The 16,149-nt window shown below is 43.0% G+C and overlaps 1 protein-coding gene and 1 long non-coding RNA gene across 11 annotated transcripts in view; one reads left to right on the top strand and one right to left on the bottom strand.

Moving 5' to 3' along the window:
* Window positions 1-16,149, top strand: part of LOC308583243 (dystonin-like) — a 313,796-nt gene that overhangs the window by 27,354 nt on the left and 270,293 nt on the right. For 4 of the 10 annotated variants that reach the window (XM_081187025.1, XM_081187024.1, XM_081187023.1 and 1 more), the window contains exon 1: window positions 3,304-3,474. The exons of 5 other annotated variants lie outside the window; for them this stretch is intronic. In XM_081187025.1, the coding sequence (XP_081043151.1) occupies window positions 3,384-3,474 (91 nt within the window). In that variant the 5' untranslated portion in view covers window positions 3,304-3,383. Of the gene's footprint in view, window positions 1-3,294; window positions 3,475-16,149 lie in introns of those variants that run through there. One more of the 10 variants, XM_081187028.1, reaches the window with a different exon arrangement.
* On the bottom strand, window positions 9,502-10,237 carry LOC308583271. The gene is made up of 2 exons (XR_014006151.1): window positions 10,118-10,237; window positions 9,502-9,805 (listed from the first exon to the last, which is right to left on the bottom strand). It is a non-coding gene; the product is annotated as an uncharacterized lncRNA (long non-coding RNA).

Genomic DNA, 16,149 nt, shown 5'->3' with positions numbered 1-16,149 from the left:
GCTGGGTGGATTACTGCATGTGTATGGAAGAAAATGCAGCTGCAATACGTGCAGGTGCGGGTGTTAAAATTTAAATTGGAGGGTTGCATAAGAGTGAAGAATATGACCATTTCGTATGGTGTGTGTAGCATAGCAAGGCTGCTGGTGAGATACAGGAACTTGAAGCATGCCGTCCTCTGTACCCAGCAGTAAATGCAGACTTACTTCTGAGTAAACTTACAGAGGGCTGGTTTACAGAGTACTTCCAGGTTTGTTTGTTTGTTTGTATAATGGGTGGGCTTGCTTGAAAGTTGCTGAACTGATGTGGGATCACCAGAAGTCTGGTCTTGTTGTGTTTGACGCTAGCAGGGGTCACCGGGCTCCTGAATAATATAGGAGAGGCCCTGCTGGATGCTCTGTATAAGATAGAAGAGCATTCGATCTTCATTGGTTTTGAAATAGGTCAGGGAGTTTGCTTGGCCAACCCGGCTGCAAATTGAGAAGAGTAATATGATCCGGGAGAGAAAACGCGGTGCTTGTTGTGTCCGTGCTATTCGTTAAAACCTCTCACAGGAATGAAAGCACGCAGCTCGTACATGCAGATGCAGAGCAGTTGTTTTGCAAAGACAAATCTACTTTGCAGCACTCGCTAATGGGGAAAAGCTTGGTGGAAGGGGCCACTTCAGACTGGCTATTTTATTTATCAGAAAAGGGAGGGGACCGGGCTCACACCAATGTGGAAGCCCCACCCGGGAAGTTCTGCTATCACATCCCGAGATTTATGGGTGGCCTGAGACTGCCTGTGGCGTGAACAAAATGCACTTTGCACATGCACACGCGTCCTCCCACAGTCTAGGGCTGAGCTTTGGGAAACGCTTCCGGTGCTTGCCACGATGACTGGACGAAGCCGGCGGGGACGGCGTGGCGGTGGCGCTTTTTGGAGCCCTCCCTGCTCGCTGCTCCTGTCTTGGCGATGGCGGGAGCCGGGTTTTACGCCCGAGAGTTGTGCGCCTCTGCTTTCTGTGTTCGTGCGTGTTCGGTGCCTGGTTGCAGCTGGCGCTAAGGGAATCGCCGCATGATGCAGATCGAATCCTATTCCCATAGCAATCGAGCCGAACCCCTCCCCATTAGATTCTCAGTAACACTGTGCGGGGCGCGGAGGGTATGATGGTTGAGAATGACAACGGGGAACCTGAGACCGGCCGCGCCACGTGCCCCCGCTCGGAAGTGATTGCGCCGTTTCCTCCCGTTCAGCTCCCCCCCCTTTTTTTTGCTGCATGTCGCCTGTTTTGGTGTTGGGAGAGACGGGGTGGGGGCATGGAAAAGCCCCACTTGCTTCATCTCTAAGACACTAGTCAGAGAGAGAGAGTGTGGGGCGAGGCAGGAAGGACCCATCCCGGTCTGCTGCGAGGCCGGAATGAAAAGGCTGGGTCGGCGAGCAAGCGGAGCTGGGAGCAAAACACACTTACATATATACAGGCCTGGCGCGCACGCGCAGCGATGGCTGCCGGCGGCAACAAAAACAGGGTGACCGGCGGTGACACCTGCAGCGCCGGAGCGCCGCCCCTTGGCCTCTCGCCACCCCCCCGCTCTGGCGCAGTTGACTCTTGTTGCCCTTCGCCAGGCAGCCGAAAGCGCGCCGAAAGGGAGGAGGAATGGGGCACCGGTGGTGGCCCCGCCATTCCTGCTGAGGAGCCTTCTGGGGAGGAATAGGGTTGAGCGGTGGGGCTTTGCGTCGCCGCCACCCCTGGCCCTTCCTTGGGAAGCCAAGAGCTATTCCTAGCGGCAATGGCAACGTGCAATGCGCGTCTGCAGAGCGGGAGGGAGAGGGAGGCGCTGTGAGTGGGGAGGAGGAGGAGGCTATCCTCTCGCAGGTGATCCCGCCGCCGCTGCTGCTGCAATGAGGCTGTCTGGGCTCGGAAAGCGCCGGCTGGCCGGCTATGTGGGCGAAAGCCCCTTTGAGACGGAACCGCGGCCAAGCCAGCCCCTTTGCTTTATTGTGCAGACAAAGCCGAGCAGGGAGTGGGGAGCGCAGCCAGGGAAGGCTATTCAGGAAGGTCACCAGACCAAGTGTTGGGGCGGAAGCCTCTCCTCCAACAAGGAGACAACCTCCAGAGCGGGAGCAGCCGCGTTGTAAGGGTCCGTTGTTGCTGCAGAAGCAGCAGCAGCAGCAACAAAGGGACTTGTGGCACCTTGAAAAGTCAGATTTCGTGGGCTGAAAGCCCGGTCCAGAAGGGGAACAGAGAGTACTGTACCTCCTTCCCACTCCCCTCCTTCCAATGAAGTTGTAGCCTTTGAAAATGAGAGAGGGGGCGCGATTTCGAAAGCGCGGTCACTCTATACTGTAATGTGTGGGGCAGTTGGGGGGAGAAGAAGAAGCGTAAACGGTAAAGGGGCTACTTTACAAACGCTCCCCCTCCCAAGCCAAGAACGTGGTGCCAAATACTTGAACCGCATGGAGCAACGCAGGTTAATAAAGCTCACCAACACAGCCACGAGCTCGCTGGGAACCGCTAGCTTGCAGCCCTGCATAACACGTTGGAGCCGGGTCGACAGCGATTGTAGTATTTTCCGTGATTTTCCACTCCAGACCAACAGAAACTCTCGAAACATAAGAATCGCAGCGAAGGGCTGGCGCTGATTTCAGGGGTGCTTTTTGATAGGATTTACTATAAAGGGGGACTTCAAAGGGAGAGCTCCGCAAAGCCCCTTACTTTTTAAAAGGTTAAATCGATCTTGCACACACTTGACTTGAGAGCAAGCCCCATTGAAGTCCATGGCACTTACTTGTGAGTAGGCACGCGTATGGTGGCACTGTGATTTCCCCCGCCCCCAGGAAAAGAGTGTGTTCCCGGCCGTTGAGGTAGACAAACGATTTACAGCGCAACTCTACGCGTCGTTTGCTCCGAAATGCAATTCTCCCAGTTGGCTCGCTCTCCGTTGGGTGCATGATAGGATTGCCTGAAAAAAGCAGGAGGGAAGGAGGCGAAAAGGTCCCGCGACTGAAAGGAGAATTTGGGAAGTGGGTGGGCGCGAAGACCCAGGAGCCCGTCCTAAGGGAGGGGAGGAAAGAGAAGAAAAGCAGCCGGCGCCGGAGGTCACCTCCAGGGCCGGGTCTGTGGCATCCATGCCTTGCCTCCTTCCTCCGGTTCTCTTTCTCCGGCTGCTAGCTGGGAGCGCAGAGATTTGCTGCTAATGAAATCCGAGAGGGAGGAAGCCCTTTCTATTGGAGGGACACACGTGCTCCCACACCGCTCGGGGAGGGGGCATGGGCGTTTCCTCGGACAGCTTGCACGGCAACAGCCCCCTCCCTCCCTCCAGCCTTTTTGTGCCGCTCCCCAAGGCTGCTTCGCTGCCCGGCTCCTTGGAGGGAACTGATCAAGGCAGTGTCAAAAACTTCAACCATGGCTGGTTATCTCTCCCCTGCTGCTCACTTCTATACGGAGGAACAGGAGTACCTGCAGGCTTATGAAGATGTGCTGGAGAGATACAAAGGTACAGTGAAGCTTAAGTTGTGCCCCGGGGTAACCCGGGAGAGGGATTTACCGGTTGCAGTGCTGATGATCTGGAGCTTTGCCTTAAAATAGCTACTGGTGGCTGCCGTGGAACAGGTGGCAGAATCAGGTCCCTAAGACGTTTGGCTATTCAAGCCCATTAAATAGGGCTGTTAAAAGACAGTATGCTGACAGGGGAGGGTATAGGAACGCATTGAAGTCCGTTGTATGGGGGGGGCACTTATCCTGAAGCAAGGCTTTCTTTCTTTCTCTCCCTCCCTCCCCTTAAAGCGCTTTCCTCCCTGGGTGTGAGAATGCTGCTGATACCTCAATGAGATTACTGTATTCTAAGACCCTGCTGCCTGATGTTTTTGTGTAGGGCAAGATGTTTCACTCTTCATTTTGCAGCATAGGGCTGCATTCTGGATCGCTAAGAAACGACAGCAAAATATGGCTTGGAATATTTTGTTTCAAATAGCAGCTCAAAAATAAAAAAGACGCATCAAAACTATTTCCTTTGCAGTATATATCTGTGCTGAGAATTCCATCCTGTTACGTCTCTCTGTCAACTGCTGTTAGGAGGATGACTTTGCATCTAGGCTAGAAGAACAGTATGAGGCCTTTTCCTCTATTTACTAAATGGAGACAGAAGTTTCTAGCCTCCATAAAATCCCAGTGTCTTCTTGTATCACATTAAAAATAAGTTTTATTATTATCTTATCGTGGGTGATATGGAAATGCACCTAAATCAGATTAGGCATCCATTTGGAATAAGGATTTCTTCATAGTAATGACTACAGCAATTAGTAACTATTGAATGTATTCGTAGCTATAGCTTGGTTTTTACTGTGAAAGCCAACATTTTGGCCCCTAAATATATGTTGCACTTACTGTTGTTTGAGGAACAGGAGGATGTTATGAATTAGTGTTTGTCTTATTTGCATAATTATTTGATTTAAATATTTGAAGTGATAACATGTCCCAGAGTCGACAATGTTTTAGCTGATCTGTACCTGTTTTTAATGGGGATGGCATAGTTACAATCCTTTTTATTTAATAAACTCATTCATTTTCACCTTTGGCGTTACAGAAAAATACCTTGCAATGTGATCTTGCAGATTCTGTCTTATCCAGTTATTGTAGCTTGCACTGAATCTACCTTGCTTATAATTTATGTATCATTAAAAGGAATTTAATGATTCTTTTGTGTCTATAGCCAATTGCATAAGTGCAGCTATGGAGCATGTGCAGTGTCCAGCAGTTAAAAAGCATTAGGCAACTATTAGCTGAGAACTGGTAGGCTGCCTTAAAGATGCTTATAGAAAGGAAGAAGAGCAATTCTATTGTTGTGAGCTTCATTACCAGTACTTTTCAAATAAAATATTGGCTAATTTTAAGACTGCTGGGATGAAGCTTTAAATCAAACCCACTCTGCATTACTTATTTCTTCTAAACTTACACTACTACGCTTGATTATTTTTTAAGGTTTCCTTCCAACTCCAACCAATTTTCAGTAATGCCCAAATTCATAAAAATACTCCATGCTTGACCTCTTTTCAGTTATTCTAATTTTTCTAGGTTTATGTTTTTAGGACCTGCTTTTGACATCCTGTGTAGTCTAACCATGTTCATTTGCATGTTTACTCAGAAGTAAGGATTCATTGTTTTCAATGAGACCTGTTGCCAGATAAATTTGTATAGGATTCCAGTCTTGGTTGTGTAATCATTGTCCTATTGAAATGTGGAGTAGCCTTTAAACCCCCCTGTCTTGGAAAGCTTGAAACTGAGACTTGAACATATGCCAGGACACCATAGTGGACACAAGCTCTTGGCACATATCCACTACATGTCTAGAAATGCACCTTTTTTCTTCATGTTTACTATGAGAAACATTGCTGGAGCTTTCTGGTCCTGATGCAGCTGTAGTCATAGCAAACCAGTCACACTGTAACCCTGCTTTGCTGACCCTAAATACACATTATAATTAATATCAAAAGGCACACCCAACCAGTTCAATAGGAACTGGGTGAGTATGACAGTGTAGTTGGTTATCTGTATCCCAATGCACAGTCACACTGGATTTGGTGGTCTGGGCTCCAGATGTCCACTTGCACTGGGTCTAACCTAGTGTACCCAGTCTGTACACTGTGAAGTTGCTCTTAGATTTGAAAATTACCTGCTTTTATTTATCTGGATGTGCTCTGAAGGTGTTGCGATGTCCAAGGGGTACTTGGACTAGGTGCATTAAGTCTGAAATGTGAAATACAACAGAAGTTTTATGGTTATGGCATTGGAAAGAACAAGAAGTATCTAATCCAAATCTTAGTATATCACATTCAGTTTCTTTTTCCTTATGCCTGGCCTGCATAGCTCATCAATTACTTTATTTGAGGACTTCTGATGTGTTATATCCAGTCACTGGGAAAAGAAACAAGCTTTTGGACTTGTCACAGAGTATGGAAAAACTGGCAAATTCATTGCAGAATAATATGTCCTTAAGCCAGTTAAGCTTTCCCATCAGAATATCAGTAGTATGACTTATCCTGATGACTTGTTTATGGGAGCTGATCTAATCTGAAAAGAATGACTACAATATATGCGGGGAATAGGGAGTGACATTTTGCATAGCTAGGGAATAAAGCCATGCTTGTGCTAACTTTCCTCATCAAATATTATATGCAGCTTCTGCATTGCAAGATGTAATCAGTTTTCTAAATTCCAACATTTCCCCCTTGGTTACAAAACACTCTTGATTATTATCAGGGTGCCAAGTTATCTATGGCCCAGCTGTTGAATACTGTAACTAGCAGAGTCAGCTGTAGAAAATTCATTGCCGGTCTTGTGGGTGGGAATCACATGATGCTATGTATGATTAGTAGATCACGTGTTTTATTTAAAAACTTGTATATTAAAAAAGTATAAATTAGATCAATATTTTACCAAGGCAGGCAAATAAGATTTTGGATCAGCAACTTAGTTTAAGAGGCATCCACTGTGTGCACACACATGCCTGTTAAGCATATCTCTAGCTGTGACCATAAATAAAGAAATGGCAACTGCTCAGCAAATATGAGAGCACAGAAGAGTTGTGAGCTACTGGAGAAGAGAGATGTGTTCTAATTTGTGCATAAGACTGAGCTATTTGCTTTTGATTATTGTCTTGATCCTTTTGAAACTTCCATACACAGAAAATTTCTAAAGCTCTCAAATGCACAAACTCAGCTGACACAGAAATAATTATGAATGCAACCACTTATTCATGGATGAAAATCGCTTCTTTGTTGTTGTTTTTGCTCCTTCAGAAATGATCCACTGAGTTGCTTTCTGTGCGATGAAATGTCTTTTATATTATAAATCTGTGACTTTAATTTTGTTTGTGATCTAACATGAAAGTCAATGGCCAAGACTATACATACTTTGTGGTGTTCAACAAAGTCTTACTCATAGTAAACCTATTGAAATTAATGGACTTAGCTTTGTCATGTTCATTGATTTCAGATAATACTTTTGAATAAAACTTAGCTGAATACCAGCCAACACAATGTAACAAAATAATGTTGGAATACATTTCACTTGGTATCCCATTGATCTCAGCTAATAGAAGACCGTTGGCAAATCCTATTTGGGAAGTATACTTCTGTGAAAATGAGCAGACATGCATTTTTTAAAAGAATACATTTAATGCATTTGCTGTACCCAATTCCCATTCATACTGTCTTACTATGTATACGCCTTACTATATGCACACCATCAGAGTAGTTTTTTGTGTGTACACATACGTTTCGGCTCCCAAAAGCCGCAAACCTGGAAGTGTTCCAGTTTGCAAACTTTCTTTGGAAGCCGAATGTCCTACGCAGCTTCCAGTTGAGTGCAGGAAGCTCCTGCAGCCAATCAGAAGCCGCGCCTTGGTTTTCGAACACTTTTGGAAGTTGAACGGACTTCCAGAATGGATTCCATTTGAGAACCAAGGTACAACTGTATAGGTAAACTGTATCAACCCACATGCCCCAATGTTGTTATTTTTACTTGTAACTTACCACTTTCATGTGCATTCCCAGGAAGAAAGAAGCTACACTTGCTTGCTAATGGTGCCTGTGAATGAGCTAGGTAAAGACATTTTAAATGAATCTCTTGAAATCCTGACTCATGGAGTTTGACAGGCCATCTATTCACTTTTCTGCACTCTATTCTGCCAGTAGCATGCAAGCCTTTCTGCTCTAGAGTTTTTGTTGGGTGCTTTAACTTGCTAACTGTTAGAATGTTTGTGAGAAAGTTCCATGACATCACAGCCTCTCAACCAATGGCTATTTTTGTGCAAATACATGTATTCTGTCCTTGAATTTGACACTACATTGACATCTATGGTCTGAAATGTGTTTATGATCTTAGTCTTAGCTACTGTGTCATTTCAATCATAATAACATTTTTTTAGATAATAGAAAAAGTGTAATTGGCAGGGCAGATTTTTCTGGTTTATTGATTATTTCCCCCCAAATTGCTTTATAAATGGTTCTGCTCGCAGACTAGCAAATGATAGTTGTGACAAAGATGCATTTCATTGTTTTGGGTGGGACAGCAGGTCACAGCTGACTTCTGCTGAATCACTGTGCTTTTCAGCTATATTTTATTCCTCACATGTGGTTAACTTGAATTCTAATAAAGGAACATTCAGAAATAATTCAGTGACTAGATATATCCTAACCTCTTAAATTCATTTTATTTTAATAATAATTATAAAGCAAAACATCTGGTTAAAACTTTAAAGCATAAATTATACATAGGTCTGCAAGCTTTAATATTAATTGTCAAAACTTAGGGACCAAAACTTTAATTGCTGTATTTATCCTCCATTAGTACCTGGAGTTTGCAAAGAAGCAGAGGTTCCTAAAGGCTATCATGCTTTTTACGTACTATATTGATGTACAAGTTAAAGATAGCTGTTCCTTCCAATGAGCAATTTTTGCTTACTCAAGTATATGTTCTTTTAAGTACCCTTAAAAGACATTGTCCCCTCCTTCATGGATCTAAAGATGGTTGATATTTTGCACTATGTAGATGTAGTTTCATATAAAAAATTAATTTGGCAAGCACTGGGTTCAAATTATAGCTCAGCTGTGACTGCTTGATCCCTCAACTCCACATCTCCATTTGCAGTAACAGCATGATCATATTGGCCTCTCTTATATGGTTGTTATGAGGATTACTCAGATGCTTTTCCATTGATTTGAGTGTTAGGAAAAGCACTGCATATGTAATTATTTGAATAATGATTTTTAAGTCAAACCTAATTGTACTGATTTTAAATGTGTATTGTACAGTGAACCATAGTATTTAATTGAAATGCATACCTTTCTGGCTTATATAAAAAAGTGACATAAATACTGATCATTAAGATAGCTATTTGATCTCCCACTTCCAAATTATTTTCTCATTACTTAAACGGTTTGTTAAAATTTACTATAAGGGTAACACTAGGTTGTTGTTGTTTAGTCGTGTCCGATTCTTCGTGACCCCATGGACCACGCCAGGCACCCCTGTCTTCCACTGCCTCCCACATTTTGTTCAAACTCATGCTGGTAGCTTTGAGAACACTACCCAACCATCTCATCCTCTGTCGTCCCCTTCTCCTTGTGCCCATCTTTCCCAACATCAGGGTCTTTTCCAGGGAGTCTTCTCTTCTCATGAGGTGGTCAAAGTATTGGAGTCTCAGCTTCAGGATCTGTCCTTCCAGTGAGCACTCAGGGCTGATTTCCTTCAGAATGGATAGGTTTACCTATCACTGATTTGGACATGCGCCCGTATCTAAAATGCCAGCAGCCAGGTTAAATTTGTGCATAGTTACAATGCCAAGTGAGGCACAAAAAAGCAGTGTCATGCTGTCTTCTGTATAGCTTAGCCACAGCCCAGAGAGTGCAGAATTGTATCTTGTATGTCCCTTTTCAACCCCCCCCCGCCAAAATAGATATGTTCTTAAAGTCACAGAATCAGAAGACATTGGAGACAGAAAAGAACAAGTTCAGAAAGCCTGTCATTCTTTTGCTAAAGCTGGATTTCATTCCATAATTGTTATGTAATTAATGTAATATAAAACATTGTTTACATTAGTTTTATGATGAGCCAGAAAAGGACAGCTTTTGGACATCACTTTTCAGTCAGTACTACTGAAAGAAAAAGCTGGTAACTGGTGCCACCTCTCACGACAGTGACAGGTACGAAGACACATCTTAAACATGATTTCAACCTTGCAACGTGCTGTTTGCCTGGCGAAAGTAGCAGTTGCACTGTTACCGATAAGCTGTATTCAGCTGGAACTCTGTACATGTTGTGATACTCTTTAGATTTCAAAAATAGAAAAAATGAATTAATTGGGCATTTATTTATTTATTCATTAGCACACCACTTAAAATTAATTCCAATCTTCCTTATTATTAAGACTGCCTACTTTATCCACCTGTCAAGGAATCTGTGCGCTTCACCTAGGGATGTAGATAGACCTGGGTAACATTGTAGCTCTGGAAATACAAAAGCTATCTGCTATTGTCATATTTCCTCTTTCAAATTGGTCTTGGTACAACCAGATTGCTGCATAGCAACCAAAGGAGTCTAATTTGAATCATCCATTAGCTCCCCCCCACTTGTAAGACTCTTACCTGATGCAGACTCATGCGATCAGCCAAGCATATTCTTGCTTTGTTTACCATTTAGCCTGATGAAGTGTTCTGGAAAATATGAAATCTTTCGTGGCATTTTCTGATAATTTCTGTTGGCTTAATAAAAGAATTACCTTAATAATGGATTTTGGATTTTTTAAAAAGATTAACTCATTAGAAAGACTGGGACAAGGACACGATAATACTTATGGTGTTAGTCTCATCCCGAATTTGAATGTAATGGGAAACTATAGTTTATTCAATATAGGAAATGGAATATTTCAGGGTTCTTCCCTTGTATGTGAAGGAGAAAGGGGAGTAGGAATGAAGACCGCTTGACATTTTTGGCAGCAGCATCAATTGTGGCCCGGCATAGCTTTGGGCAAGCTGAGATGGGCGCAAGCTTCCTGCATGGCTGGCTGGCAACATCATCAGGCTCAGCCGGCTGCAGAGAGTGATGGGACACTAGGTAAAGGTAAAGGGACCCCTGACCATTAGGTCCAGTCGTGACTGACTCTGGGGTTGCAGCTCTCATCTCACTTTATTGGCCGAGGGAGCCGGCGTAGAGCTTCCAGGTCATGTGGCCAGCATGACTAAGCCGCTTCTGGCGAACCAGAGCAGCACACAGAAATGCCGTTTACTTTCCCACCGGAGTGGTACCTATTTATCTACTTGCACTTTGACGTGCTTTCAAACTGCTAAGTTGGCAGGAGCAGGGACCAAGCAACGGGAGCTCACCCTGTCGCAGGGATTCAAACCGCTAACCTTCTGATCGGCAAGTCCTAGGCTCTGTGGTTTAACCCCCAGTGCCACCCGCATCCCTCGATGGGACACTACTTCATCTCAAATTCGATTTGGCCAATGATGGCCAGCTTGTGGGGCAGCACTTTGGGGTGGGGGAGGACCTGAGTCAGGTCTGTATTTGCTCAAGTTGTCTCCAACCCATTTAAACTGGCTGCGCCTGCTTCCCACAGTGTAGTCAAGAACATACATCCTACCCACCCTGCATGTTTTGGCCCTACCCAAAAGTAAACAGGCAGTACATGTGTAGGACCAGGCTGTGGAGTTACCTGGTTGCTGTATTCGCGGCCAGAGTGGAATTTGCCCACAGACAAATTGGGCTGGTTTCTAGGTTTTGCCTATCTCACAGCAATTGTCACAACTTGCTGGCAGAAAAAGGCATTGGGTTGGATCCTTAGTGTATTCAGATGGGGTAGGGAGGAGCCTTACCCACGCCTCCAGATGAAAGTATCAGGTTACCCCAGTAAAGAGGTCCAAGGAAAAGGGTTCGGTCCGTACACCAAGATGTGGCCTAACAGGCATAGAACTCCCCAGGTGGCGTCCTAGAGGGGTCACCTGTATTTGATGTGTGTCATATGAGGATCCTTAACTCAGGGTTGACTCTGATGAAATAAATCAGCCAGCAATCGGCCTGGTTGATTCAAAGTACATATCCAATGCCTATGCCAAAACCTACTGACATCCATAATAAAAAATGTGGCCATTTCGATCCCAGAGTGTTTGTCATGTCATTTATTGTTTCCTGTCCCCTTATCCCAGCGACCTCAGGCTTAGTGTTACTGAGTCTGCAAAATGAGTGCAACGTTTGCTACAGCTTGCTCTCCTAATGCTAAAGCATAATTGTTATTATGCAAAAAAACTGCCCATTATCCCCGCACTATATTGGAACGATCAGTTTCTAGTTTGCCTAACTTTCAGTCTTTAATGAAGAACTATAGAATTAAGTAACCGCTTAGAAATAAAATGTTACATTGAAAGTTAAAAATGTGCATCATGATTCAGCTAGAATTAAGCACTTAACTTAATTGTAGTTAAGACCAATTGAAATCAATGGGAGAATGAAGAATGTGTTTAACCCTCTTCCCTTAAATCAATGGGACATAAAAAGGCTTAACTTTCTCATAAAGCAGTTATTCAAGTTTGCTTAAAGCAAGACCTGTGCCTATAATACCTTTAATGTACTTGGAGCTAAGTGTGCTTTTAAGAACTTCTGTTCAGAAGAACATTCTGTAAATGTCAGATACGAATGCAGCCTTATTGCATGCCTGAAATATTTCTTGAAAGACAACGCCTTGATTTTCTGACATTCAAGTAAATATTCCATGTGAGGAATTATTACAATCAAATTTCAAAAGGATAATAATACTTGTGCATTTCAAAGTACGGTAAGTTAAAATATTTAAGAAGTGATTTAAAAGTGTCCTAACCCTGCATTTTCATGCTGCTAAATGTGATACAGTGTTGCTGTTGTACAAGCAAAATTACATATGTATGTAAACTTCATACACATAAAGATTTGGGATACCAATATCGCTGAGGTTGGGTTGTGGCATACCATGTACAGTATCTACACCCAAGAATCCTTTCAGACTTTCTCCAGTCCACTGGTGCATAGTGAATAATCTTCTAGGATAAGGGCTCCTCCCTTCTTGAATGTGCGCTCATCTTGGAGAGCTTAATATTAAGCTTTTTAAATTAATAAACACCAGATCTGTAGTGGGTGATGTTGTTACAATCAAAATGGGCTTGTTTCAGTGAATACTTGCAAGCCAAGTGAGCATGCAGAGATGCCTTGTCTTCTTGAGATTTGTTCCGGTGTGTAACACAGCTCTTGGTTTGCAAAGAGATGCATGCATGGACTGAAACTGCTCTTAGATATTTTGCTGCTTGAAACAAGAGGTTGAGGTACATGTCTGGAACTGGATTTACACATGGGTAATAAACACCCTTCTGCCATTTGCAGCAGCAAACTTAGCAGCAGGACAATGATCCCTGCTATATCTGTTTATACTTCATAAATAAGCTTTCAGACAATGTGAATTTCTCATTACTGAGGTACTTTAAAGTGCAAAAAAAACTAAGTTGAACTATGATCTGGAACATAATCTTAAATGTGGATTGGACTGCACAAGATATTCATGGAACATAACATGGACGAAACTGCTGATTCAAATGTACAGTGAGTCAAAACAAGCAAGCCTAGACCTTGAGACCTACATCTCAAGTTTCACATATCAGTGCATTACATGGGACAGAAGCTTCTTTGCTCTGAGTTGAACTAGCAGTACAGTACTGAGTTATCTGGCGGTTCCAACATTTTTTACCACTTGGAACTAAAATTAGTAGTGTTCCGCTTCCCTCTCTATCAGGAGCTGGCAGAAGTATGTGTGGCAGGGTGTCTCTCTCTGTGTGTGTGGTTTTATGGTATACAAACCATACAAAATTGAAACTCATACACAAATGACTAAAGGAGTGAAAGCATTGTATATCCCTTATTATTTTTGACAATAATTTATATAGCCCCACAAAATGCAAGAAAATAATATTTAGAACTACAACAGAAGTGAGGAGACTTCCATTACCTTATTCTGTTCTGCACTGTCATCATAGCCCCTCGTGATGATCACTCTGTAGAGTAAAAATAGCTAAAATGATGACAAATGCCCATAGCAGACACAGCCGTGAGAATAATAATCCACCCCGCAAAGATCTCCTGTGACAATCGTAGCGAAACAAATGTTAGATGGGTCTATTTTCAGGCAGAGCTCCCACAGACTTCAGTGATGGTAACCACAAGATAGGACTGCAGGATTAGTGTTCAGATTCTTCTGTTGTTAAACAATTTCATACGGGAGATAAAGTGATTCACCATGCTAAAATTTAGAAAGCTTAGTACAGCTTCATCTGTCTGAAGATACTTGGTGGGATTAGAGATGAGAATTCCTTGTTTGGGGGTGCAGGGACACATGCACGCACAGAGGAAAAATATTGAAAAAGTTTTTCTCATTTTCCACCGCCACTTGCTAATATTTGATTATGGCACATTGTAACTTAGGGGAAATACTGGAAAAACCACCCTCACTGCCCTCAAATAAAATACATTTGGTGTCAAAATGATAGGGTTCTTCTTTCACCACATCCACCCAAATTGAGAGGTTTTCCTCTTTTAAAAAAAGTTTCTTCTGTTTCAGCTTGATAAAATGCAGTTCATAATCAGTTTCTAAGCCCACATTGTTCCTGTGTTAAGGATCCCCATATGATGCACATCATTTTATATTTACCACAATGTCAGAAATTTCTATTTTCATATTATTTTCATATTTCATTCCCCCCATTATACTTGTCAAATAGTAAAAAGACATGATTGGGTACTGTAGAGTACAGCAGTATGCACTCTGTCTCTAATGGGTATATTTTGTAATTTTTTGTTTGTACTAAACATTTTATTATTTTTTGTTCAGTTTGGTATTCTTATGAAATAAAAAAAGGAATTTTTTTAAAGGTGGGAAACTTGTTGCATTAATAAGTCACAGAGTACTGCATATATTCCAATGACCAAATGCCTGGCATCATACAAACCATGGCATCATAGTATTATGTGAGAACCAGACCACTGAGAGACTGTGCATTATACGTACACTGAACCCACTGACCTGGTTGTTCAGGTTCTGGAATCAGTTCAAGGTTCAGGAACTTGCTTTCTGCCATACCCCCCTGCTTTAACCCCTTTCCTGGGTTTCTCACCTAGCTTTGACCAGAATGGACTTTTTTTAGGGAGAGAGAGAACCCTTAGGTAGACTCAACACAGCTTTCATTGCAGCAGAATACAATCATGGATGCAAGATGTTTCTGGTATAAATTGTGACTTTTAAGCTGACACTCTGCTAGAGCTCCACATGCCCTTTTGCAGTGTCTCTTGTGACGATCACCAGCTTCGTTGGGTTTTGCTTGAGGCATCTAAGGATACAGACTCCCATTTGGCAATTTCAAGCGAGTGTATGGTTGTTTTATCATGAATCATAAAGACCTTGAGTATCTCCATTGCCAAGACAACTGCAGCAGATGGGTGGAATCAATAGATCGCATTCAAAGGCTCCCTAAATGCCCAGTGCCTAGAAGCAGTTCCCTTTCGTGCATCAGTCACTTCAGATGGAGTTGAGGCTGGCTGGGAGAATTAGATCTGCTGCTGAAATCTCCGTCAGATGAGCATAGATAGCAATCCCTTGCAATTAAGATGTAGACTTCCAACACCAATTTGTTGGCTTTGAAGGCAGGAAATATTTTTTCCATATTGGCAATGAGCTATTCTTACAAGTGAAATAAAACTGCAACCCTGAAGGCCCTGGATTAGGGATGCTAAATCCTACCTTATCGCCTCTGTGATAGGCAGTAAATCATTGCTATAAAGCTGTCAGGTGGCACATTTATGTTGATCAGGACAAACCAGGGGCATTTGGCTATTTCTGCTTTCCCACAGCATCATGTCTATCCATCTCTTGCCTCATTTTTCCTTGTGCCATCTGAGCTCATGTAGAAGCTTTGGCTATTGACCCCTGCTTTTGCCTGGCTTGCTTGTATGTATTTCTAGTGTGCCTCTACATTCCAATGCTTTGTTTGCATTGACGTTAGATTCTTGGCAGCCTCAAGCATAGTGATTCTGAAATATTCCATTCCAACCTGGCCCTTGCATCAAGTCAGAGGTGTTGGCATGCTGTCTTGATTTTGTGATGGTTTAAGTGCAAAGGGAGAGGACTGAAGCCAGTTGCAATGTTCTAGTTTGGTAGCCTCACACATGCGAATAGTGTTTCCGCACTGCAAGCTGTGGCAGGAAAAAGAGCCCCCACAGCCTCGCATGCCATAGCAGATAGTGGGAGTCCTGTGTGCATGCTGCGTTCTGGATCACAGGGACTGTGGGATTGCAATTCAGCTGAATAGTTAATAGTTACTTTATGTATTGAGACCCTCTTCATGCATTTTTAAAGACTACATTAGCATGTTGAAACAATGCGTAGCTTATGTTTTGACATTTAGAGTGTGACGCTGTGGTTTTGTTTTGTTTTTTAAAAAATAGTAACCATGTAGTGCCCAAGGGTGCATACGGAATGCATTTTTTTTCAAAGTAGGGAGTAGCTCTCGTTCTCTCTCTCCTCCTTGTTTTTTATATTGATTTGCTGTCGAAGTCCAGATGTGAGATTTACAAGAACTTGCCCAGAATGACTTTCACT

Source organism: Podarcis bocagei (assembly GCF_964188305.1).
Source record: "Podarcis bocagei genome assembly, chromosome: 3".
Lineage (NCBI taxonomy): Eukaryota > Metazoa > Chordata > Lepidosauria > Squamata > Lacertidae > Podarcis > Podarcis bocagei.
This window is presented reverse-complemented; position numbering and strand designations above follow the sequence as displayed.